This window comes from Callospermophilus lateralis, chromosome X, assembly GCF_048772815.1.
Source record: "Callospermophilus lateralis isolate mCalLat2 chromosome X, mCalLat2.hap1, whole genome shotgun sequence".
NCBI classification, from domain to species: Eukaryota; Metazoa; Chordata; class Mammalia; order Rodentia; family Sciuridae; genus Callospermophilus; species Callospermophilus lateralis.
In genome coordinates, this window is record NC_135325.1 from 32,920,033 (window position 1) to 32,943,554 (window position 23,522).

General features: G+C 40.1%; 2 protein-coding genes across 2 annotated transcripts in view; both read left to right on the forward strand.

The window, feature by feature from the left end:
- Positions 1 to 23,522, forward strand: part of LOC143639426 (uncharacterized) — an 831,269-nt gene that overhangs the window by 540,699 nt on the left and 267,048 nt on the right.
- Rgn (regucalcin) lies at positions 4,588 to 23,497 on the forward strand. The gene is made up of 7 exons (XM_077107588.1): positions 4,588 to 4,832; positions 7,278 to 7,455; positions 9,924 to 10,106; positions 19,017 to 19,232; positions 21,237 to 21,368; positions 21,701 to 21,855; positions 22,846 to 23,497. Exons 2-7 carry the CDS (start codon positions 7,293 to 7,295, stop codon positions 22,894 to 22,896), a joined length of 900 nt encoding a protein of 299 aa, XP_076963703.1. The 5' UTR covers positions 4,588 to 4,832; positions 7,278 to 7,292; the 3' UTR covers positions 22,897 to 23,497.

The window sequence follows — 23,522 nt, forward strand, 5'->3', positions numbered from 1 at the left end:
TGCAAGGAGAAATGAACAAATTCAGAGTTACAGTCTATGTGTACAATTAATAGAACAAGTATACAGAAAATCAGTCAGGATATAGAAAATTGAATAAAACTTTCAACCATGTAGATTTAATAAATATTTACCACTCCACCCAACAATTGCAAAATATGCATCCTTTTCAAATGCACAAGGAACATTTATCAAGATAGATCAGGGCTGGGCACAGTGACACATGCCTGTAATCCCAGCAGCTTGGAAGGCTGAGACAGGAGGATTGCAAGTTCAAAGCCAGCCTCAGCAACTTAGTGAGGCACTAAGCAACTCCATGAGATCCTGTCTCTAAATAAAATATAAATAGGGCTGAGGATGTGGCTCAGTGGTCGAGTACCCCTGAGTTTAATCCCAGGTACCTCCCACCAAAAAAAGATAGATTAGGGATGGGGGGATAGTTCAGTGGTAGAACACTTGCCTAGCATGCACAAAGCCCTGGATTTGATCCCCAATCCATAAAAAAAGAACAATTTCTGGTCCACAAAGCAAGTTTTAATAAATTTAAAATATGCCAGCCAGACATAATGGTGCACACCTCTAATCACAGCTACTCTGGAGGTTGAGGCAGGAAGATCACAAGATCAAGGCCAGCCTGGGAAATTTAATGAGACGCTGTCTCAAAAACAATTTTAAAGGGGCTGGGGATGTGGCTCAAGTGGTAGCGCGCTCGCCTGGCATGCATGCGGCCCGAGTTCGATTCTTAGCACCACATACAAACAAAGATGTTGTGTCCGCCGATAACTAAAAAATAAATATTAAAAAATTCTCTCTCTCTCTCTCTCTCTCTCTCTCTCTCTCCTCTCTCACTCTCTCTTTAAAAAAAAAAAACAATTTTAAAGACTGGGGATATATCTCAGTGGTAGAGCACCCCTGGGTTCAATCCCAGCACAACAAACACACATACACGGCACAAACCAAGGAATACTAGCAACCATTAGAAGCTAGAAGATTCAAGGAATGATTCTCTTCTAGATTCTATGGAGTAAGAATGATTACATCAACACTTTGATATTCAATGTCAATGTCCTTGGATTTCTGTCATCCAGAATTGTGAGGAATTAACTTTCCATTGTTTTAAGCCAAAAAGGTTTTTTGTTTGGTTTGGTATCAGGGATTGAACCCAAAGGCACTTAACCACTTAGTACATCTCCGGACTTTTTTTTTTTTTTTTTGAGACAGGGTCTTGGTAAGTTGCTGAGGCTGGCCTCAAATTTGAATCCTCCTGCCTTAGCCTCCTAGGCTGCTGGGACTACAAGCATGCACACCGCACCAGGCCCCAAAATATATTTTAAAGGATTCAAGTCAGGGGGCTGGGGTTGTGGCTCAGTGGTAGAACACTTGCCTAGCATGTGTGAAGCACTGGGTTTGATCCCCAGTTCCACATATAAATAAATAAAATAAAGGTCCATCAACAACTAATAAAAATACTTTTTAAAGGAAAGGATTTAAGTCAAACAAATTATGTTATTTGACCCCAATGGAATAAAATTAGAAATGAATAATAGAAATATCTCTGGAAATCCAATTCCTGGAAATCAAACAACACACTTCTCAACTACAGGAATCAAAGAAGTACTCAAAAAGGAAATTATAGAAAATGCTTTGAATAGAATGAAAAACAAAACAAGTGGGAATTCTAGAGCACTTAATGCTCACATTAGAAAGGAAAGGGTCTCAAATCAATGGCCTCATCTCCCACCTTAAGAAATTCAAAAAAGAAGATGAAATGAAATTCAAAGTAGGTGGAAGAAAGGAAATTATAAAGGTCAGAGTTGAAATCAGTGAAACAGAAAATAGAAAAGAGAGTCTGAGATAGTGACACACACCTATAATCCCAGCTACTCAGGAGTCTGAGGCAGAAGAATTGCAAATTGGAGGCCAGCCTGGGCAATTTAGAAAGACCCTGTCTCAAAAAAAAAAAAAAAATTTTTTTTTTGCAGTACTGCAGATTGAACTCAGGCATGTAGTACTATTGAGCTACATCCCCAGCTCTTTTATTTTAATTTATTTTATTTATTTATTTTGGTACCAGGGATTGAACCCAGGAGTGCTTAGCTACTGAACCACACTACCAACTCTCTCCATATAGAGACAGAATCTCACTAAATTGCTTAGGGCCTCGCTAAATTGCTGAGGCTGACTTTGAACTTACTATCCTCCTTCCTCAGCCTCCCAGTCACTGGGATTACAGGTGTACACCACTGTGCCCAGTTTATTTTCATTTTTGAGACAGGGTCTCACTAAATTGTCCAGGCTGGCCTCAAATTTGCCATCCTCCTGCCTCTCAACCTCCCAAGTCTCCGGGATTACAGGCATGCACCACCATGCTTGGCTCAAAATAAAAATAATTTTTGAAAAGGGCTGAAGATATAGCTCAGTGATAGAGAGCTTGCCTATTATGTGTGAGGACCATGAGTTCCCTCCCCAGTATCACAAAAAAAGGAATTAAAAAATATAGAGAAAACCATTGAAATTGAAATCTGTTTCTTTCAGAAAATTAGATAAAATTAATAAGCCTCTAATGAGGCTGATTTTTAAAAAGAAAGGCAAATCATTAGTATCAGAAGTGAGAAAGAAAGCTGGGTGCAGTGGTACATGCCTTTAATCCTAGCAACTTAGAAGACTGAGACAGGAGGATCACAAGTTCGAGGCCAGCCTGAACACCTTAGTAAGACACTGCCTTAAAATGAAAAATAAAAAAGGCTGAAGATGTGGCTCAGTGGTAAAGCATCCCTGGGTTCAATTCCCAGTACCAAAAAGAGAAAAAAAAACAAGAAATAAGAAATGACACTGCTAAGGATTGATATTAAAAGGATAATACAGGAATATTATAATAAACAACCTTGTGCCGATAAAGTCAATGGCAAAGACAAAATAGACAAATGCCTTCAAAGACACACATTACCAAATACATTCAAGAAGAAATAGATAACCTAAATAGCTATCTGTTTTTAAATAAATTTAATTTGCAGTTTAAAACTTGCTTATGAAGAAAGCACCAAGAGACAGCTAGGCTGAGATATGAGATAGGGGTGGTCATTAGCACTGAGGAGGTAGAGGAAGTCATGGATAGGAAGAAACTTCTTAGAAAGTATTATAAGGCGGGCATATGGCTCAGACCACATGAGGCCCTGGGTTCAATCCTCAGCTCTGGAAAAAGAGAAAGGGGGCGGGGGGAAGCATAGCAGAATCCTAGAGATTCCCTAGTGCTAAAGAAGAAAGTTTAAAAGTCTTTTCCCATCCCTAGCACTGCAAAAAAATACAAGATTTTAGCTGAGATAGCGCCATTGCATGGAGCTTTCTTGTACTTTTAGATCTTGATTTCTAGCCCTTCCTCCTTAGTGAATGAAAAGTTGGAATGCCAAATTGCGTGCTTTAATGTACTAAGGGATTTTAATATAGTCCAAATGGCAGGGAAATGGGACACTAAATTGGGACAGATAAATAATGAGGGAATACAGATCTTGGATTCAATACATACAATAAAATGTATGAATGTACCACTGAATGATTTTGACAGTACATACACCTGTGCAACTCAAGCCTCTACATGTATACAGAATGCTTTCAACACCCCAGAAGTTTCCCTTACTTCACCAGGACAGGTAATTCCTCCTCTAGTCCCTGGAGACCGGCACCATTCTGTCTGCAGCTCTCCATACTTAAAAAAAAAATCTCTTAGAGACTGGGCTGTAGCTCAGTTCTCTCAATGGTAGAACTCTTGCCTAGCATATGTGAGGCCCTGGTTCCATTCTTAGCACTGCAAAAAAAAAAAAAAAAAAAAAAAAAAAAGAGAGAGAGAGAGAGAAAGAGAGAGAGAGAGAGAATTTTAAATTTTTTTAAACTTGTGGGTTATTCAAAGAAAGTATGGATGATCAGGCAGCAGGATCAGGGATGGGGAATATGAGTCTGAATGCTGCTTACGATCATTTATTCCATGTAATTTTAAAATCAAATCAAATAAAGCGGCTTCTCTTCTCCACCAAAGAGAAGTTTTGCAAGAGTTGACCTCCAGCCTTCAGGGTCTTCCTGACTAGGAAAGAGGGAGGATTTGTTTAACCACTTTGTTCTTTCCTTTTTAACCTGTTTGTATTTAACCAGAACCTTGTTAGGCATTTTAATAACCTTTTTGTTGTTGTTGACTTAAGTAAGAGATGAACTTTAGATATACGTCCAAACTCCAAAGTTTAGGTTCCTTGAGCCCTAAGTCTCTACCGACACACGCACCCCCACCTCTTCCCAGGGTGGCTTTGCAGGATTCTTCCAGCCTTGGGAAAGGAATGTAATTTTGGACCCAGGAGAGGAAAGGGCCAGCAAGTGGGGTAGCTGTCCGCACCTGTCTCCAGGCCTGAGGTCATCCACCTGCCCAGCCACAGTGCCCCAGGCAAAGATTCCCCTCCCCGCGGTCCTCTGCCAGACCTTTTGGCTACTGCATAAATCACCGGACCCGACCTGGGTGAGTGCCCGGGTTGGGCCTGCTTCCCCACCCCCTCCCTGGAAAGGAAAGGCCCAGGCAACTTCGGTTTGAGACCCACAGGACCCAATTTCTCAACCGCGGGAAGCCGGAAGGAGATCGATTGCCCCGTGCCCAATCGTGCCCAATCCTGTGCCCTGGGATCGCTTCCCACAGGCCCTGGCGCCCACAGCAGAGCTGCGCACCAGGAACAAGGCAAGCTCAGCCTGCAGCTTCCCCGTGTCTTGCTATCGCTGGCGCTTCTGTGATCGTCGCCCCGAGGCTGCAGGGGCACTACCAGATTGTGCAAAGACCCTGTCTCTCTGCACAAATACCCCAGGTACAGTGCGGGGCCCCTGATGTTTGTCCCCTCTCTCCCCGCCCTGGCCACCCTTAGGCGGCCAGGGCAGGGGTTAGAAATGGGACATTTGGCAGCCCCCAACTTGCAGGATCGAGAGATAGAGATAGAGCCTGGGGTTGAAAGTCACTATTGCAAAAGCCGCTTGTCTGATCTTGAGGCTTATCTAAGATTGATAGCAGGAAGGCCTTTGGAGTCTGAGCCAATATTTAACAGCCAATGAACATTCCAGATGCTAGGAGGCTGGCAGGCAGTATCTGAGTTTGAGCTGTGAGTTTAAAAAAAAAAAAAAAAAAAAAGTGTTTTTGAAGGAAACATTAAACCAAAGATTATTTTTCCTTTTTTCTCTGTCTTCTATTCATTTGCCCACCCATGTGGATGACTTCTTAGCTCAAAGCAGATATAAGACAGAAGCATGAAATTGCAGGAAATTTTTATCAGCACTGGAAGCCTGCTCACTCAAGGAAGACTTGGGGAAAGAGGAAAGTTGCCTTTCACATGGGATTCTTATCTGACCTTTTTTTTTTTTCTGGATAATTTTTCTTTTTCTTCTCCCAGTTCACTCATCACCATCTCTGGCCTAAAGTCCCAGCATAGAATGTTCCTTGCCTGTGTTCAAGACTCTTTGCCAAACTGGCACCATGCCTTCTTAGGAAGCAAGACATAGCAGAGGGGCTGTTGGTTCCTCCACCACTTGTACCTTGCTGATATCCTTTTACCACCCCTTCCATTGCCTGTTTTTTTCTTATTTTTTAAAAATAAATTTTTAATTGTAAATGGACATAATGCCTTTATTTTATTTATTTTTATGTGGTGCTGAGGATCAAACCCAATATCTCACACATGGTTGGCAAGCACTCTACCACTGAGCTGCAACCCCAGCTCCCCGCATTGCCTGATTTTGAAAAAGGATGTTAGGAGGTATTTTTTTTTGAGGGGGAGGGAGTTATGCTGGGAATTGAACCCCAGGGCCTAGCACATGCTAGGCAAGTGCTCTACCATTGAGCTACACTCAGCCCTGGATATTAGTTCTAATTCAGTGTATTATCATTGGTGAACATATTTCTAAAAATGTAGATCAGGAAGGTCCTGGCCTCCAAGGGGGATCAATAGCACCGACAGATGGGTAAGGGGGAACAAGCAAGAGAAAGTGACCTGCAGACACCCAAGTCAGCCACCAATGAGAGAATTGCCCGCCCCTGACCTACTTTGGGGACCAGGGTGCTGGCATAAAGGGTGGCCTTGCACTATCTGAACAGCCAGCTTTCTGAGGGTCACTAGCACCAAGGTGTGGATACTTTTTTTCTTCTTTATAAAAAAGAAAATCCCACTGGTAAGTTGACTGAAGCTGTCTTGTGTTATCTCTTATCAGCTCTTTCTTCCTCCTACATGTCTCCTCCTGTCACATTGCCTATCTTGTTCTGACTTTGGGAAAGTATGCCTTGCCTTTCCAGTTCTAATGAAACAAGTGGCAAGTGCAGTGGCGTACGCCTGTAATCCCAGCTACTTGGGAGGCTAAGGCAGGAGGATGACAAGTTTGAGGCCAGCCTGGGCAGCTTAGTGAGAACCTATCTCAAAATAAAACTTTAAAAGGACTGGGGGTATAATTCAGTGGTAAACTGCTTGCCAAGCATGTGCAAGGTCCCAGGTTTAACCCCCAGTAATTGAAAAAAAAAAACAAGGCATATCTCAGAGAGATTTCAGGTTCACTTCCAGAACACTGAAATAGAGTAAATTATCTAATAATAAAATTTTGTTTAGGACTGGGGCTGTAGCTCAGTGCAAAGCGCTTGCCTAGCATGTGTGAGACACTGGGTTCAATCCTCAGCACCACATAAAAAGTAAAAAAATAAAATAAAGGCATTTTGTCCATCTACAACTACAAAAAAAAAAAAAGTTATGTTTACGGACTCATGCCTATCATCCCAGCAGCTCAGGAGGCTGAGGCAGGAGGATTGCAAGTTCAGAGCCAGCCTCAGAAACTTATGGAGGCTCTAAGCAACTTAGCAAGACCCTGTCTCAAATAATAATAATAATAATAATAATGGGCTGGGGATGTTACTTAGTGGTTAAGCACCCCTGGGTTTAATCCTTGGAACCAAAAAAAAAGTTATGTTTAAAATATCCAGTATTCTATTAAGTGTGAAATAGCATTATGCTTAAAATGTGCATAGCTTAATTTAAAATATTTTATTGCTAAAAAAAGTTCAGTATTATCTGAACTGTTAGAAAAATGGTGCCAATAGGTTTGTTCCACTCAGGGTGTCATAAACTTTCAATTTGTAAAAATGCAATATCTGCAAAATACCATAAAACAAGCTATATGTGTAGTCTGTATTGGGATTTTTACCAGGGTTTTAAAACAGGTGTGGTGCTGAATTTGGTCCATGCAATTACATTTCATTTGATCTCTGTTACCTTCAATAGGTCTCTCCCACGACAATGTCTTCCATTAAGATTGAGTGTGTTTTGCCAGAGAATTGCTGGTGTGGTGAGTCTCCAGTATGGGAAGAATCATCCAACTCTCTGCTCTTCGTAGACATTCCTGCAAAAAAGGTGTGCCGTTGGAATTTGCTCACCAACCAAGTGCAGCGAATGACCGTGGGTAAGGATGAAGTTGGCCTCACATCTTTACAGTTAGGGGAGGGATGGTCTCCTTGTTTGTCATTCCCCTGGGACCTTCTTGTTAAAGCATACTTAATGTGCTTTAAGACCTTTTCGATTGTCACATTCTCTGTGTCAGAGTTCTGTGTTCTCTCACTTTGACCCAGAAGTAAATTATGGATCATCAATGCTTCCCTCATCCACTTAAAGTGAGGGGCATATTCACAGTTTTGTTTGATTGGTTGTTTTTTTCTTTTTGCAGTGTTGGGGAGGGAACCCAGGGCCTAGTGCGTGCTAGGCAAGTGCTCTACCACTGAGCTGCACCTCCAGGCCTCCAGTTTTTTTTGTTTTGCTGTAGAGGAACTATAGTAGCTATCTTCCCTTAACATCATTAGATAACAGCACTGAAAATTGGAAGACTTGGTTAGTGACACTTCAAAGGCCACCGATCTTAATTTTCAAAATAATAAAAAAATAAAAAACATATCCCTTCTGTGAGTGTGAAAATAAGAGTTTCTGAACTTCAAAATCATCAACCAAGACTAACTTTGATCACTGCACAAATGTAGAATTCCTGATGGAATTTCATGTGCATTTCAGTGTGATACCATTTAGGTCCCTGCACTTTCCAGAGAAGGAGTTTATTGCTTTCTATGGCCCAAGGCAATGAGCTGGTGTAATTATCAAAAGAGAAAGAAGTTTCTTGTTTTCATTATTGTGTTCATGGGAAAAGATATCAGGAATTCCTGTAACCTTGGGAATTCCTGATTTCTGCCCATGAATTCAGTTGGAAAACTGAAACTTTCTGGGCAGGGAGTGTGGGGGTGATGATGGGAATGGACCCCTTTCACATGCTAAGTATGTACTCTGCTACTGAGCTACACCCCAGCCTGGAAGCAGCCTTTTAATTCTCCTAGGAAATATGACTGCTGCTGGGGGCAAAGTGACTGTGACCTGGAGGATGGGGGGAATTGCCTTCCCTAGTTCTCCTTTTTTCTTTTCTTTCTTTCTTTCTTTCTTTCTTTCTTTCTTTTTTTTTTTTTTTTTTTTTTTGATACCAGGTATTGAAGCCAGGGGTGCTTAACTACTGAACCACATCCCCAGTCCTTTTTTGTATTTTATTTAGAGATAGGGTCTCACTGAGTTGCTTAGTGCCTTGTTAAGTTGCTGAGGCTGGCTTTGAACTAGCAATCCTCTTGCCTCAGCCTCCTGAGCTGCTGGGGTTACAGGCATGCACCATCACACCCAGCCCCTAGTTCTCTTTTCCAGTATGTACACATGTCTACCCCTAATCTGTAAAGCACTCCACCCCAAACCATGAAAAGGGCTTGTGATGTCAGCAGTTCTTGGTCTTAGTCTATAGAATAAGATCCTTGAGGAGGGTCTGACCCTCCTAATAGTGTCCTGCACATTCCTTGGTACCCTCAATAACTTGACTTGAGCTTTGAGCAGGTTTTTGAACTAAGAGAGCCCAGTACTAAGCACCAATTGATTAGGTGTTTAGGAAATGTTTTCAAAATAAATTCTAATAAATTCATTTCCTTTGACTTCTCTCCATAGTAACTCATCTCTCCACTTTAAAATATATATAAAAAATAGCTGATCCCCAGCACTGCAAAAAAAAAGCTTTGTTATACATGGAAAAATATTAAACCCAGAAAAATCTAAATTTTAAAAATACAAAATAACATAATGAAGATGTGTTACTATATTATCACTACATCTACATTTCTGCTATTTTTACCATGTTTATCTCCCAAACAAGATTTGAGAAGCAATGTTCAGTTAGATACGGAAAAATATCTGGGGGTAAAACTCAGTGGTAGAGCACTTCCCTAGCATGCTCGAAGTCCTGAGTTCCATCTCAGCACTGAAAAAGACAAGTAATTATTGTATCGAAGAAGAGAGATGTCACAAAACCTATTTTCTGGAACTGAAGTTCAAGTCTCCAAATTTCCTGGAAGTCAGGCAAATTGATTATCACTCACTCTGTGTGGACTCTTTTGGTACCCCAAGATTAGGGACTCACCCTGTAGATTTGAGGTAGTGCCTGCCCAAGTGTATTGAGGCTACAGTGATTTTTTTGTTTTGTTTTGTTTTGTTTTGGTGCAGGGTATTGAACCCAGGGCCTCATGCATGCTAGGCAAGCACTCTACCATAGAGCCACATGCCCAGCCTCAGTTGCTGTGGTTTGACTTCTCTTCTCCCATGAGCCTGGGAGCTTTCAAAGGAGTTGGATCATATTCACCTTCCTATCTTTGCTACCCAAAACAGCATATAGAGTTCATGCTCAAAAAAAAAATATTGAGTTATGTAGCCTTTGCTATTCAACAGGAGGAAGAGAATGCTCTCATTATCAAAATCAGTAGAGTCCTTCTTTAAGAGATGTCAGGTAACATCATGGCCTCAGTGTGCTGCTTAGCCACTGGACTGTTTGTTGTCTTCTAACTATTGCTTTTGCCTCTACAGATGCCCCAGTCAGCTCAGTGGCCCTCCGCCAGTCAGGAGGCTATGTCGCCACAGTTGGAACAAAGTTCTGTGCTTTGAACTGGGAGGATCAATCAGTAGTTGTGCTGGCTACAGTGGATAAAGACAAGAAAAATAATCGATTCAATGATGGGAAGGTGGATCCCGCTGGGAGATACTTTGCTGGTATGATTTTTTTTCTAGCATCTGCTTGCTGAGATTTGAAGGAAACACTATGACTTGGAAAGTTCTCATTGCTGTAGTAGTCAAAGTGTTATTCAAGAGGGTCTTAGAGTTTTGTTTGTTTGTTTTGTTTTTGTGGTGCAGGGGATGTAACCTAGGACATCAGACATGCTAGGCAAGCAAGCACTCTACCACTGAGCTACATCCCCAGTCCCTTTAAATTGGAAATAATTTCAATTTTACAGAGCTAGTGCCACTGTGCATGCTGTAATCCCAAATACTCAGGAGGCTAAGGCAGCAGAAAGTTAAAGGTCAGTCTGGGAAACTTATCGAGGTTGTCTTAAAATAAAAATAAAAAGGGCTTGGGGTGTAGTTTAATAATAGAGCACTTGCCTAGCACGTGTGAAACCCTGATTTTAATCCCCAGTACCACACACAAAAACAAATTTACAGGAAAAATGTAATAATACTAAAACAACTATACACCTTTTGCCTAAAATCACCTGTTAACATTTTGTTCCTCTTCCTTTAACATTTGCAATGTCTAAACTTAACTATCTCCAGAATCATTTGAGAATACGTTGCATATAAATCATGAGTCTTTACCCCTAGACTACTTGAGTGTGAATTTCCCAAGAAAAATAACATATTCTTCCAACGTGAAGAATTTTAACATTGATTCAATAATTTTATCTGATGTACTGTCTATATTTTAGTTATGTGAATTGACCAAATATCCTTTATAGAATTTTTTGGGCTGTGAGTATAGCTGAGCAGTGGAGGGCGTACCTAAGCATGACAAGGCCCTGGGTTCAATCCCCAGCAGCACAAAAAAAAAAAAAGAATTTTTCCCCTTTCAATAAAGGATCAAATCTGGGATAGTGTGTTAGACTTACTTGCCTTGTCTTTTCATCCTCTAATCTGGAACACTGCCATGAGCTTTCTTTGTTTTTTATGGCATTACCATTTTTAAAGGATTCAGTCCCACCTAACTCCCCCAACACTTTTTTAAATAGAACATTCTTCATTTTGTAGTAATCTGATGTTTCTTGTGATTAGCTTAATGTTATTCATTCTTGGCTGGAATACTGTGTAAGTGATGTTCTGTCCTTCTCAGAGTATCTCATGTGGAGGCACATGATGTCCCTCTGCCCCTCATTGGTGATGTTAATTTTAGTCACCAGGTTAAGGTCCTGTCAGATTTCTCTATTTCATAGTAAGTGTGTTTTGTTTTGTTTTGCTTTGCTTTGCTTTGCTTTGCTTTGCTTTGCTTTGCTTTGCGGGTTTGTGTGTATGACAGTAGGGATTTAACCCAGTTGTTTTCTGCCACTGAGCTACATCCCTGGCCCTTACTTATTTATTTAGAGACAGGGTCTCACTATGTTGCCCAGGCTGGCCTTGAACTTGTGATCCTCCTGTCTCAGCCTCCCAAGTAGCTGGGATTACAGTTATGTATCACTGCACCTGTCTACAATAACTGCTTTTTTACTGCAATTTTTTTTTTTTTTTTGGTACCAAGCATTGAACCTAAGGACATGTAACCACTGAGCCACATCCTCAACTCTTTATTTTATTTTATTTAGAGACAAGGTCTCACTGAGTTGGTTAAGGCCTTGCTAAATCTCTGAGGCTGGCTTTGAACTCCAAGATCCTCCTGCCTCAACCTCCCTCTCAAGCAGCTGGGATTACAAGCATGTGCCACCACACCCATGCCCAGCTTCACTGTAATTTATAAGCAGTTTGTGGGATTTGTTAGTTATATCACTGTGTAGCAAATTACCCTGAAAGTTAGTGGCTTAAAATAACAAATACATATTATCACACTTATTTTCGGAAGGTCAAGAATGTGGGTGTAGCTAGATGTTTCTGTTTCATTCTGTCTCATAAACTTGTAATCAAACTGTCAGCTGGGGATGGATTCTCTGAAGGAACTTGAAGGATTTGCTTCCAGGTTCACTCACATAGGGGTGGACAAGAGGGAACCTTCAGTTTCTTACCTCATGGGTATTTCCATAGGACTGTTTAAGACAGACTTCCCCTAGAGCTAGTGATGAGGGGCAGGGGAGAAAAACATGCAGGATGAAAGCTATAGTCTTATAACAAATCCTAGAAGTGATATACTATCGTTTCTGCTGTCTGATATTGATCACACAGACAATGATGGATGGAAAGGTCTACACAAGAGTGTTAAAACTGAGAGGCAGGGATCTTTTGGACCTATCTTGAAGCCAAATCTCAGCTACTTGGAAGGCTAAAGCAGAAAGATCACAAGTTTAAGTCCAGCCTGGGCAACTTAGTGAGACCCTGCTTCAAAATAAGAAATAAAAAAGGTCTTGGCATGTAGCTCAGTGGTAGAGTGTCCCTAGGTTCAATCTCTAGCTCTGAAAAAGAAAGTTAGGTTTCTTGAGGCTGGCTGCAACATGGAGAGATACTTTAAATCCAAGCAAATACTCTGGCACTCATTCAAATTGCTCTGTTAAGTTTTACATTCATTGTTAATTCTTGTTTGAACCAATCTTGACTATGATGGCTGCAGAATGACTTCTATTCAGCTTTGAAAAAAATTTTAGTTAACAGTTTCAAATTAGATATTGCACTTCAGACATATACCTTACATCATTAACAACCTTATAAATTAGCCAAAGTTGATCTTCGTCCCTGATATTTCCACCTTCCCACGCTGTCCCCTCATGGCTGTTGATGACACTATCCTGGCTCCATTCACTGTCACCATGGAAGACACATGAGATCTGAGCAACTGGCTGTAAAATGTTCCCCAACTTCCTGGACTTTATATGACCATAGATATTGTGCAGGGCAGGTTGAAAGGTTAAAGATGAAAAGCCACTAGAAGCCCTTCTGCCAGTAATTGCTTAAAGATAAAGAATTATGATTGACTCTTCCTAATGAAGTCAATTTTTTTCTCTCTCCCTTATGGCTAGAAGTTTACAGTTCTGTGATACTTTATGAGAAAAAAGATATCTTCTAAGGCCTGAGTTTTGCTTTGTTTTGCTGTCCTCAATACTGGGGATTGAACCCAGGGATCACTTGATCCCTAAGCTACAACCCCAGCCCTTATTATGTTTTTATTTTGAGACAGGCTCTGTCCAAGTTGCTTAGGGCCTCGCTAAGTTGCTGAGGGTGGTCTCAAATACAGTCCTCCTGCCTCAGCCTTCCAAGCTACCAGGCCCATCCTGAGACCTGAGTTCTTAATCTGGAGTCTCTGGGTCATCAGAAAACCTCTGAAAATTATGTCATCATGGTTGTACCTACTGGTGGTATGCACTGCCAGAAGCACCTGGGGACATTTTTCAAGAGAACGGTAATAGTTCTCAACAGGTGTTTAGAAATGTCTCAGGCCCAGAAAAGAGACATCTGACAGTCTAGAAGGAGTCTCCTGGTGATCATACCCTGGAAGTATCACCACACCCAAGGTCTGACATGTCTGTGCTCATTACTACATGGTAAAGCACACACCAGGTTATTCTCTCTCAATAAGGAAAAGCCCTTTCTAAGGAGGCCTTTCACATTCATGTTCCAGGCATCTCTTCCTGTGAGACAGATAGTGTAGATTCATGAAACAAACTCAAATGTCCTATAACAAGAAATTGCTCTGTGATCATCCTTCTTCCCAGGATCGGAAGAACTACCTGGTCTTGCTTGCTATTCAGGTTTCCCATTTATAATTCATTTTCCTCCTCTAACTTGCTTTTCTTTCAGATGATATATGATATAGTAGGTGAGCTTTCCAGTTTCTTCATTATAGTCAGATTCTGCTCTGTTCCCTGAGGTCACACTCAAGTTCAGAATATCAAATAATGACTACAATACATAAAATATTCTATATGCATTTGAGAAGAATGTGTCTTCTATTGTTGGATGGAGTGTTCTACAAATATCAATTAGATTCAATTGGCTGAGGGTATTCCATTCTTCTATGTCTTTACTGATTTTATATCTACTTGTATCTATTACTGAGAAAAGAATGGTGATAGTCTCCAACAATAATTCTGTATTTTTTCTATTTCTCCTTTCACTTCTAACTTTTTCTATGTGTGTGATGCTGGGGATTGAACTCAGGGCCATGTGCATGCGAGGCAAGTACTCTACCAAATGAGCTATATCCCCAGCCCCTACTTCCGACTTTTGCTTTGCATATTTTGAAGCCCTGTTGTTAAGCACACACATGTTTAGGATTACTATATATTCTTAGTAAACTGACCATTTTAAATAATTAGTTCCTTTCTTTGTCCCTGAAATCACTATTCCCCTGTGTGTAATGTGTTATTTTTCTTTCATTGCTTACAAATTTGATTTTAATTTTCAGCGATTTGATTATGTATCTAAGCATGCATTTATCCTGGTTTGGAGTTGCTCACCTTCTTTTTCAAAATGCCTTTATTTCATTTATTTATTTTTATGTGATGCTGAGGATAAAACCCAGTGCCTCACATGTGTTAAGCAAGTGCTCTACCACTGAGCCACAACCCCAGCCCTCGCTCACCATTTTATTTTTATACTAGGTATTAAACCCAAGGGCACTTAACCACTGAGCCACATCCTCAGCCCTTTTTGTATTTTATTTAGAGACAGGATCTCACTGAGTTGCTTAGGGCCTCAATGAGTTGCTGAGGCTACCTTTGAATTTACAATCCTCCTTCCTCAGCCTCCAGGATTACAGGTATGTACCACCATGCCAGGCTTGCTCACATTCTTAAATCTATACTTTTATGCTTTTCCCCAAGCTTGGTGGGGGGGGGGGTGATGCATCAGCCTTTTTGTTCCATTGATCTCTGAGGCTCTGTTCCTTTTGCTTCCAATCTTTTTTCTCTTCCTCTCTGGTTCAGATTGTATAATATTTGCAGGGGGTGGGGGCTGGGTATTGAATTTAGGGCCTTGCACATGCTGAGCATACTCTCTACCACTGAGCTATTCCCCTAGTCCCAGATTATATAATTTCTATTTGTCTATCATCAGGAACACTGATTCTTTTCTGTCATCACTATTCTGCTATTGAGTCAATTCTAAAATTTTCAGTTCTAAGCTGGATGTGTGGATGCATACCTGTAGTCCCTACTACTTGGGAGTCTAAAGCAGGAAGATTACTTGAGCCCAGAAGTTTGAGGCCTGTGTGGACAACATAGAAAAAAATCAGCCTCAAAAAAAATCATTTCTAAAATCTTCATTTGGTTATTCTTTATATCTTGTATTTCCTTGCTGATATTGTCAATTTTGAGTTTTGTTTGAAGACTGTTTTTGAGTTGCAGTAGTCTTTGTGAATTAATTCCAACATCTGCCATATCATTTTCACCATCTGTTAATTGTAGTTTCCTATGTGAGTTTATTTCCATGTCTCTTTATGTTACCAAGTGTATTAGTCGGTTTTCTGTCACTATAACAAAATATCTGAGGGAATTAACTTGTAAAGAGAAAAGTTTTAGGGTCTGGAGTTGTAATTTAATGGTAGAGTGCTTGCCTAGCACGTGTGAAGCACTGGGTTTGATCCTCAGCACCACATAAAAATAAATAAAGGCATTGTGTCCATACATAACTAAAAAATATTTGTAAAAATTTAAAAAGAAGAGAAAAATTTTATTTGGGCACATAGTTTTGGAGGTCCCAGTCCATGAGCCATTGTTTTGAGTCTCTGGTGAAGCAGCTCATCATATTAGAAATGCATAACACAGCAAACTGCTCACCTCCTGAGTCAAGAAGCAAAGAGTGACTAGACCAGCCAGGGTCCCACAATCCCCTTCAAGGGCAACCCCCCACCCCATTACCTAAGAACTTCCCATGAGACTTCACCTCCTAAAGGTCCACAGCACCTCCTAGTAGCACCACCCTAGGGACCAAGCCTGTTACACATGGACCTTTAAGGACATCCAATACCCAAACTATAGTATCAAATCATCTTCTGTTGTATCTTAGACATTTTGAATATGAGAAGCCCCTGAGTCCTGTTTAAATCCTATAGAACATGTTGTTATAATTGTCTTAGCAGGCACTATATATGTTTAGGGTAAGACCACAAGTTCCAACATGCTTTCTATTAGGTACTAAGAGCATCTATCCCATATGTGTGCCTGTCAGTAATCGGTCTGGTATAGAAGGCCATTGGCTTCGCTCCAAAAATCTTTTTTGTTGTTTTTGTTGGTGGTGGTTCTGGAAATTGAACACAAGAAGGTTCTACCTCTGTGCTACATCCCAAGCCCCTCTTTTTTGTTTTATTTTGAGGCAGGGTCTCACTAAGTTGCCCAGTTGGCCTTGAACTTGTAATCCTCCTGTCTCAGCCTCCTAAGTAGCTGGAATTACACCACACTGGGCCCCAAATCTTTAATATACTGATTAGAATCCAATACATGTATGTACAAATTGGGGGTGAGCCTAGGTGTTCCTAAATAGCTTTGGAGGATTGCATTCCTCAGCAACTGCCTCTTTATTATCTCTCAGTACTTTCCAGTTTCCTGGAGCTCTCCTTTTCATTTCTCTAGCCAGAAACCACCCATTTCTATGATGATGCTGCCTATGGGGTCAAGCAGCAAAAGGACAGAGAAGAAAAGAATTTAAAAGCAAAGGGTTTAAAAAAAATAATCAAAGTAAAAGTGCTTAGCATGCAGCATAACCAAATGGAAAGGAATATCCCCTTCCTTCAGAGTTTTGATTCCTGTATTTTCCTATTTCTGGCCACTCTGCTGTTGCTACCCCTGCTAACAAACTGTCTAGAGACTGGTGCATGAGAAAAAGGAGAAAACAGAATGGAAATAACCCAGGTGCTTCTTCCATGCCCTCTGATCTTCAAGAGTTTCCTTTTCTTGACCAGGCATGGTGGTATATGCCTGTAATCCCAGTGACTAAGGAGACTGAGGCAGGAGAAGAATAAGGCCAGCTTTAGCAACTTAGCAAGGCCCTAAGCAACTTAGTAAGACCCTTCAAAATAAAAATTAAGGGACTGGAGTTGTAGCTCAGTGGTAGAGCACTTGCCTAGTATGTGTGAAGCACTGGGTTCAATTCTCTGCACTGCATATAAATAAATGAATAAAATAAATGTCCATCAACAATTTAAAATATACTTATAAATAAATAAAAATATAAGGGCTGGTGATGTAGCTCAGTGGTAAAGCACTTGCCTAGCATGCACAAGGCCTCAGGTTCTATCCCTAGTGATACATAAATAAATAAATAAATAAATAGCTGTACCATGCATGTTGTCCAGGTTTTAGAGTTGTTCTCAGTAGGAGAAAATGAAGTTGGCACATGTCTACCCCATCTTATTAGGAATCGGAATGTCTCAGCATAATTTTTTATTAATACCTTTATTTTATTTATTTTTATGTGGTGCTGAGGATTGAACCCAGTGCCTCACACATGCTAGGCAAGTGCTCTACCACTGAACCACAACCCCAGACCCTCAGCATAGTTTTAATTTGCATTATAAGCAAGGTATTTGTCATTTTTAAAAATGTAAAACCTAAATTTGGTGTAGTGGTGCTTGTCTATAGTCTCAGTGACTCAGGAGGCAGAGCCAAGAAAATTGCAAGTTTAAGGCCAGCTCAGCAATTTAGGGAGACCCTCAACAACTTAATGAAACCCTGCCTGAAAAAATAAAGAGTGAGGCATGGTGTCTCATGCCTGTAATTCCAGTGACTTAGGAAGCTGAGGCAAGAGGATCACAAATTCGAGGTCAGCCTCAGCATCTTAGTGAGGCCCTAAGCAACTTAGTGAGACCCTGTCTCAAAAAATAAAGGGCTGGGGATATGGCTCAGTGGTTAAGCACCATTGAGTTCCATCCCCAGTACCAAATAAATAAATAGGGCTGGGGATTTAGCTCAATAGAGCACCCCTGGGTTCCATCCTTAGTACCACAAAAAAGTGAATATATATGCATATATACATATATATGATGTGTATTCCAACTTGAGATGTACAGTAATTCCCTGGTTTATTTTTTTAAGATTATTTATTTTTTTATTTGGTACCAGGGATTGAACCCAGGGGCGATTAACCACTGAGCCACATCCCCAGCCCTTTTTATTTTTATTTTTTTAAGATGCACACCTATGGGGCTGGGGATGTGGCTCAAGCGGTAGCGCGCTCGCCTGGCATGCGTGCGGCCCGGGTTCAATCCTCAGTACCACATACAAACAAAGATGTTGTGTCCGCCGAAAACTAAAAAATAAATATTAAAATTCTCTCTCTCTCTCTCTCTTTTTTTTTTAAAGGAGAGAGAGAGAGAGAAAGAGAGAGAATTTTCTAATATTTATTTTTCAGTTCTAGGCGGACACAACATCTTTGTTTGTATGCGGTGCTGAGGATCGAACCCGGGGCCGCACGCATGCCAGGCGAGCGCGCTACAGCCTGAGCCACATCCCCAGCCCCTCTCTCTCTCTTTTTAAAAAAAAGATACACACACACACACATACACTCTTTTTTTTTTCCTTTTTTTATTGGTTGTTCAAAACATTACAAAGCTCTTGACATATCATATTTCATACATTAGATTCAAATAAAGTTCCTTTTCTTTTTTAAAATATTTTTTAGATGTTATGAACCTTTATTTTATTCATTTATTTGTATGTGGTGCTGAGAATCGAACCTAGGGCCTCACACATGCTAGGCAAATGCTCTTACCACTGAGCCACAACCCCAGCCCCTATTTTTATTTCTATTTTTTTTTTTATTTTGAGACAGGGTCTCTCTAAGCTGCTTAGGGCCTCACTAATTTGCTGGGGCTGGTTTGGAATTTGCAATCCTCCAGCCTCAGCCTCCCAACCCACTGGAATTAGAGGTGTGTGCTACTGTACCTGGCAATTCCCATGATTTAAATACTGGAAAGGATCTCTGATGAGAAAGAATGGTGTTGTGCATGGAATTAGATACTGTGGGGCCCAGCTCAGTGCTCTTTGGTTTTTGTAGGTACCATGGCCGAGGAAACAGCCCCAGCAGTACTTGAGCGACACCAAGGGTCCCTGTACTCTCTCTTTCCTGACCACCATGTGAAGAAGTACTTTGACCAAGTGGACATTTCCAATGGGTTGGATTGGTCCCTGGACCACAAAATCTTTTATTACATTGACAGCCTATCCTACTCTGTGGATGCCTTTGACTACAACCTGCAGACAGGACAGATCTGTATGTACTTTATCATTATTTTTCTCAATACTGCTGGTATACTTTTCATGTTTGTGATTAGTAAGGCACCTCTCCTTCAATCCATGTGAAGAGGTCCTTACTTGTCAAATACAGAATTTTCCAATGTTATTATTCCCATATAATAATGATTACACAGACTTAACTGAACTGCTAAACTGTGGTCCTCAACACAATGAAAATGTGGTCAAGGTTGGCCTAATATGCATAGACCATTAATCCTTTCTTTCCACCATCATCAGAAAGGTATTCTCTGGAAAAAGAATCCTGTTCTAACAGAAGTACCTAAAGATCAATAATATAGAACAGTGTGGGATAAAAGAAAATTAGAGTTTGGTTCCTAATCTTTATTTGTACTTTACATGATCATGGACTCAGAGGCAAATTAACAACTTTGAAAACAGAAAAGCAGTTACAGGTTGGTTCAATTCCATCAATGTGCTGTAAATAAGACATATTTGGAAACTAGAAAGGAAGGAATTATTTAGAAAAATTTAGAAGGGAGTCCTTGAACTGTTTGATGAAAGGTGCCAGACCAAAAGAGCAAAACCAATCATAAAAATGACTTGAAAAAAATCACAAGGCTCTCCATGCAGATTTAATCAGAGGTAAAATATTCCAGTACAGATACTTTTGCTTAGAAATATGTAGTGTTCTTTTTTATGACTGTTTTTATCCATTTTCCTTACACATGGTTTGAACATTTTTTCATTATATTTCAATCTGATTACTGTAGTGACCTGATTTTTTTTCCTTTGGTAAGGAGGATTGAACACAGAAACACTTTACCACTGAGCTACATCTTCAGCCCTTTTTATTTTTTTATTTTGAGAGAGGGGCTTGCTAAGTTGCTTAGACTTGTGATCCTCTTGCTTCAGTCTCCTGAGTTGCTGGGACTACAGGCATGCACCACCCAGTCCTGTACTTTTTTGATGTGTGTTTTTTTGTATACCATGATCCCCCACTTTAACCAGGCAATGGGTTTCATGATGCCCCTCCTTTCATATGCAATTTCTTCTAATATTTAGTCTTGATTTTGGAGCATGTGGTCAGGCAGAAAAAAATCTCATATATCTTCCTAGTTTGAGGACACAATTTGTTCACCATTAAGTTGCTTTATAGATCTTGGACTTAATCAAAGTAGGCATTTTTGTAACTAAAACAGCAAAAGTGTAACCACAAGACTAAAGAGTATCTGAGATGGGCCTGCAGGGCCTCAATTCAGGTCAGTCTCAAAGATAACTACCTATTGATATTTTTTATTAATTTATTTTATTTTTTTAAACAAATGGAGCACGACTTTTCATTTCTCTGGTGTACATGATGTACAATCACCATACATGCAATTATACCCATACATAGGGGTAATAATGTCCATTTAATTCTACCGTCTTCCCCACACACACACACACACACACCCTCCTCTCTGCTTGATTGATAGTTTTTTAAGAAGTTTACTTGGAGCTGGGCACAGTGGCACATGCCTGTAATCCCAGCAACTCAGTAGGCTGAAGCAGAAGGATCACAACTTCAAGGCCAGCCTCAGAAATCTAGTGAGACTCTGTCTTGAAATAAAGAATAAAAAGGACTGGGGATGTAGCTCAATGGTAAAATACGCCAAGAATCAATCCCCAGTACCAAATAGTACCAAAAACAAAGAAGTTTACTTGGATTGGAGGGCAAACTCAGAGGTAGAACACTTGCCTAGCAAGTGTGAGGCCCTGAATTCCATCCCCAGAAACACAAAAATAAAATAATTCTTTTTTTCCATCTTCTTCTGAAAGCTGAGGCACATATGTCTGTACCAAAACAAAAGGGAGTTAATTCACCCCAAATCATGTGGTAATAATCCTTTGTTCACATGCCAGACACTGGATAAGCAGAGGTGATCAGTATTTATAATCAGCTTAAGAGTTCATTGTGTGATTCTCTGTATTGAATGGCTGTTGCTTTCTTGTGTTTTTGGTTTTGTTTTTTTAACCAAAGCCAACCGAAGAAGTGTTTACAAGCTGGAGAAAGATGAGCAAATCCCAGATGGAATGTGTATTGACACTGAAGGGAAGCTTTGGGTGGCCTGCTACAATGGAGGAAGAGTGATTCGTTTAGATCCTGAGACAGGTAGGCCCACAGCAAAGTGCAATCTTTGCCAAGTCTAGAAAACACCAGATGCTAGGGACCTCAATACTAGTAAAGTTAGAGATATATTCACTGGTCTCATCTGGATGATTTTAGAAAAGGCCAAAGATATAGCCCGAAATTTACAAGCAGAGCTTCTTTTCCTATAGAGGTAAGTCTCTTTGCTCAAAATAAATCATCAGGGAAGGCAACTTAAATACATGGATGAGTTCTGACCTGCATGGTCTTCTTAGAACTCCACAAAGGGTCCAGAAATACTTGACAGGTTGGAATTTTTTAGAACTAAACTTCAAATAAACTATTTGTCTATCTAGGGAAAAGACTCCAAACAGTGAAGTTGCCTGTTGACAAAACAACTTCATGCTGCTTTGGAGGAAAGGATTACTCTGAAATGTATGTCACCTGTGCCCGGGATGGAATGGACTCTGAGAGTCTTCTGAGGCAACCTGAAGCTGGTGGAATTTTCAAGGTAATAAAACTATTTCTTTTATTTTGGGGGTGAGGTAGAGAACTGAGTGGTGCTTTTGCATACTTCCAAAACATAATTCTAGTTGATGTGTTAAGCTTATCATGCTAGACCTAAAAGTATTTTATTTAGATTTTGTAGGCTGTTACCTAGAGTCCAGGATGATATATTTAACCTACTTTGTACAGTATTTTAAAATATTTTTGAGCTTTAGTAGTATTTGTTAGTATCCATCAAATGAATAAAATGAGCTTGGAAAACTGATGTCTGAAACATGTTTACAAGATCACTTGATTATTTTTATATCTTAAGAATATTTTCAGGGATTTTTTAACATTTATTTTTCAGGTGTAGATGGACACAACACAATGCCTTTTATTTTTAATGTGGTGTTGAGGATTGAACCCAGGTCTCACCCCTGTTAGGCGAGTGCTCTACCGCTGAGCCACAATCCCAGCCCTATTTTCAGGTTTTTGATAATTTATTTTTGCAACAGAACAAACATTGACAAAAATCACAGACTTTTTTGAGCTGAAAAGAAATGTAGGAACCACTTCCTTAACAGGTAGGAAGATGATAGAAATAAATTTGATGTTTAAATCCAAGTTTCTTGTGAGTGGTCGCTACTTAGATTATAATCCATATGGATATTTGAGTTGGATCATAAATACCTAATCAAGTAATTCTTTTCTGTGATAGGAAATAAAACAAGGACAGCAGGTGGCTAAAAATAAGTTGGCTGGGCTCTGTAGTCCCAGAGAGTAATCCCAGAGACCCAGGAGGCTGAGGCAGGAGGATCAAAAGTTCAAAGCCAGCCTCAGCAATTTAGCAAGGCCCTGAGCAACTTAGCATGACCCTATCTAAAAAAAAAAAATTAAACAAGCTAGGGATGTGGCTCATTGGTTAAACACCCCTGGGTTCAATCAGGGGGAGGATGCTTTTGAAGAATATTTGTGAATTAACTTTTTTCAGAGTTTCTCTCTTTTCCAACAGATAACTGGCCTGGGGGTCAAAGGAATTGCCCCCTATCCCTACGCTGGATGAGTAACAGATTTTCCTTCATGCTGAATGAGGCTTTGAAGACAAGCAGAGAATTCTGGGGCTGAAATTTCAATCTAGATTAGAAAAATGAAGCAATGATATTAACAGGGTTAGATTTTAATTTTACAATTTTGGGGTACTAGTGATTGAACTCAGGGCCTCATGCATACTAAGTACATGCTTTTTCCACTAAGCTATAACCCTGCCACATTAATTTACAATTTTTTTAAAGTATAGCATTTTTAACAGGGGATGTCAGGTGGTTTGTTAACACACTCTAAGACTTTCAGTAAAAGGTCTTATAAAAATGCAAAGAGTTGTTCAACTATCAGGGGTTGGGGATGTGGCTCAAGTAGTAGTGCACTAGCCTGCCATGCGTGAGGCACTGGGTTCGATCCTCAGCACCACATAAAAAAAAAAAAAAAGACAAAATAAAGATTAAAAAAAAAAGAGTTGTTCAACTATCAACCAGCCTCTTAACTTTTACAAGTATCTCAGGGTGGTTGGAATGGGTCCATATCTATTCTTTATTCTGCATTCCCTACTTACTTTATCTAAAGATTCAAAAACTAATAAACAGAAACTTGATAATGATTTATTACAATTATGTTCCTTTTTGTTTTCATCAT

Excerpts from the sequence above, each read along its gene's own strand:
- Rgn (XM_077107588.1), top strand. The coding sequence starts at position 7,293 with ATGTCTTCCATTAAGATTGAGTGTGTTTTGCCAGAGAATTGCTGGTGT. Across the intron at positions 10,107-19,016 it reads CGCTGGGAGATACTTTGCTG|GTACCATGGCCGAGGAAACA; the intron begins GTATGATTTTTT and ends TGGTTTTTGTAG. Across the intron at positions 21,369-21,700 it reads TCGTTTAGATCCTGAGACAG|GGAAAAGACTCCAAACAGTG; the intron begins GTAGGCCCACAG and ends TTGTCTATCTAG.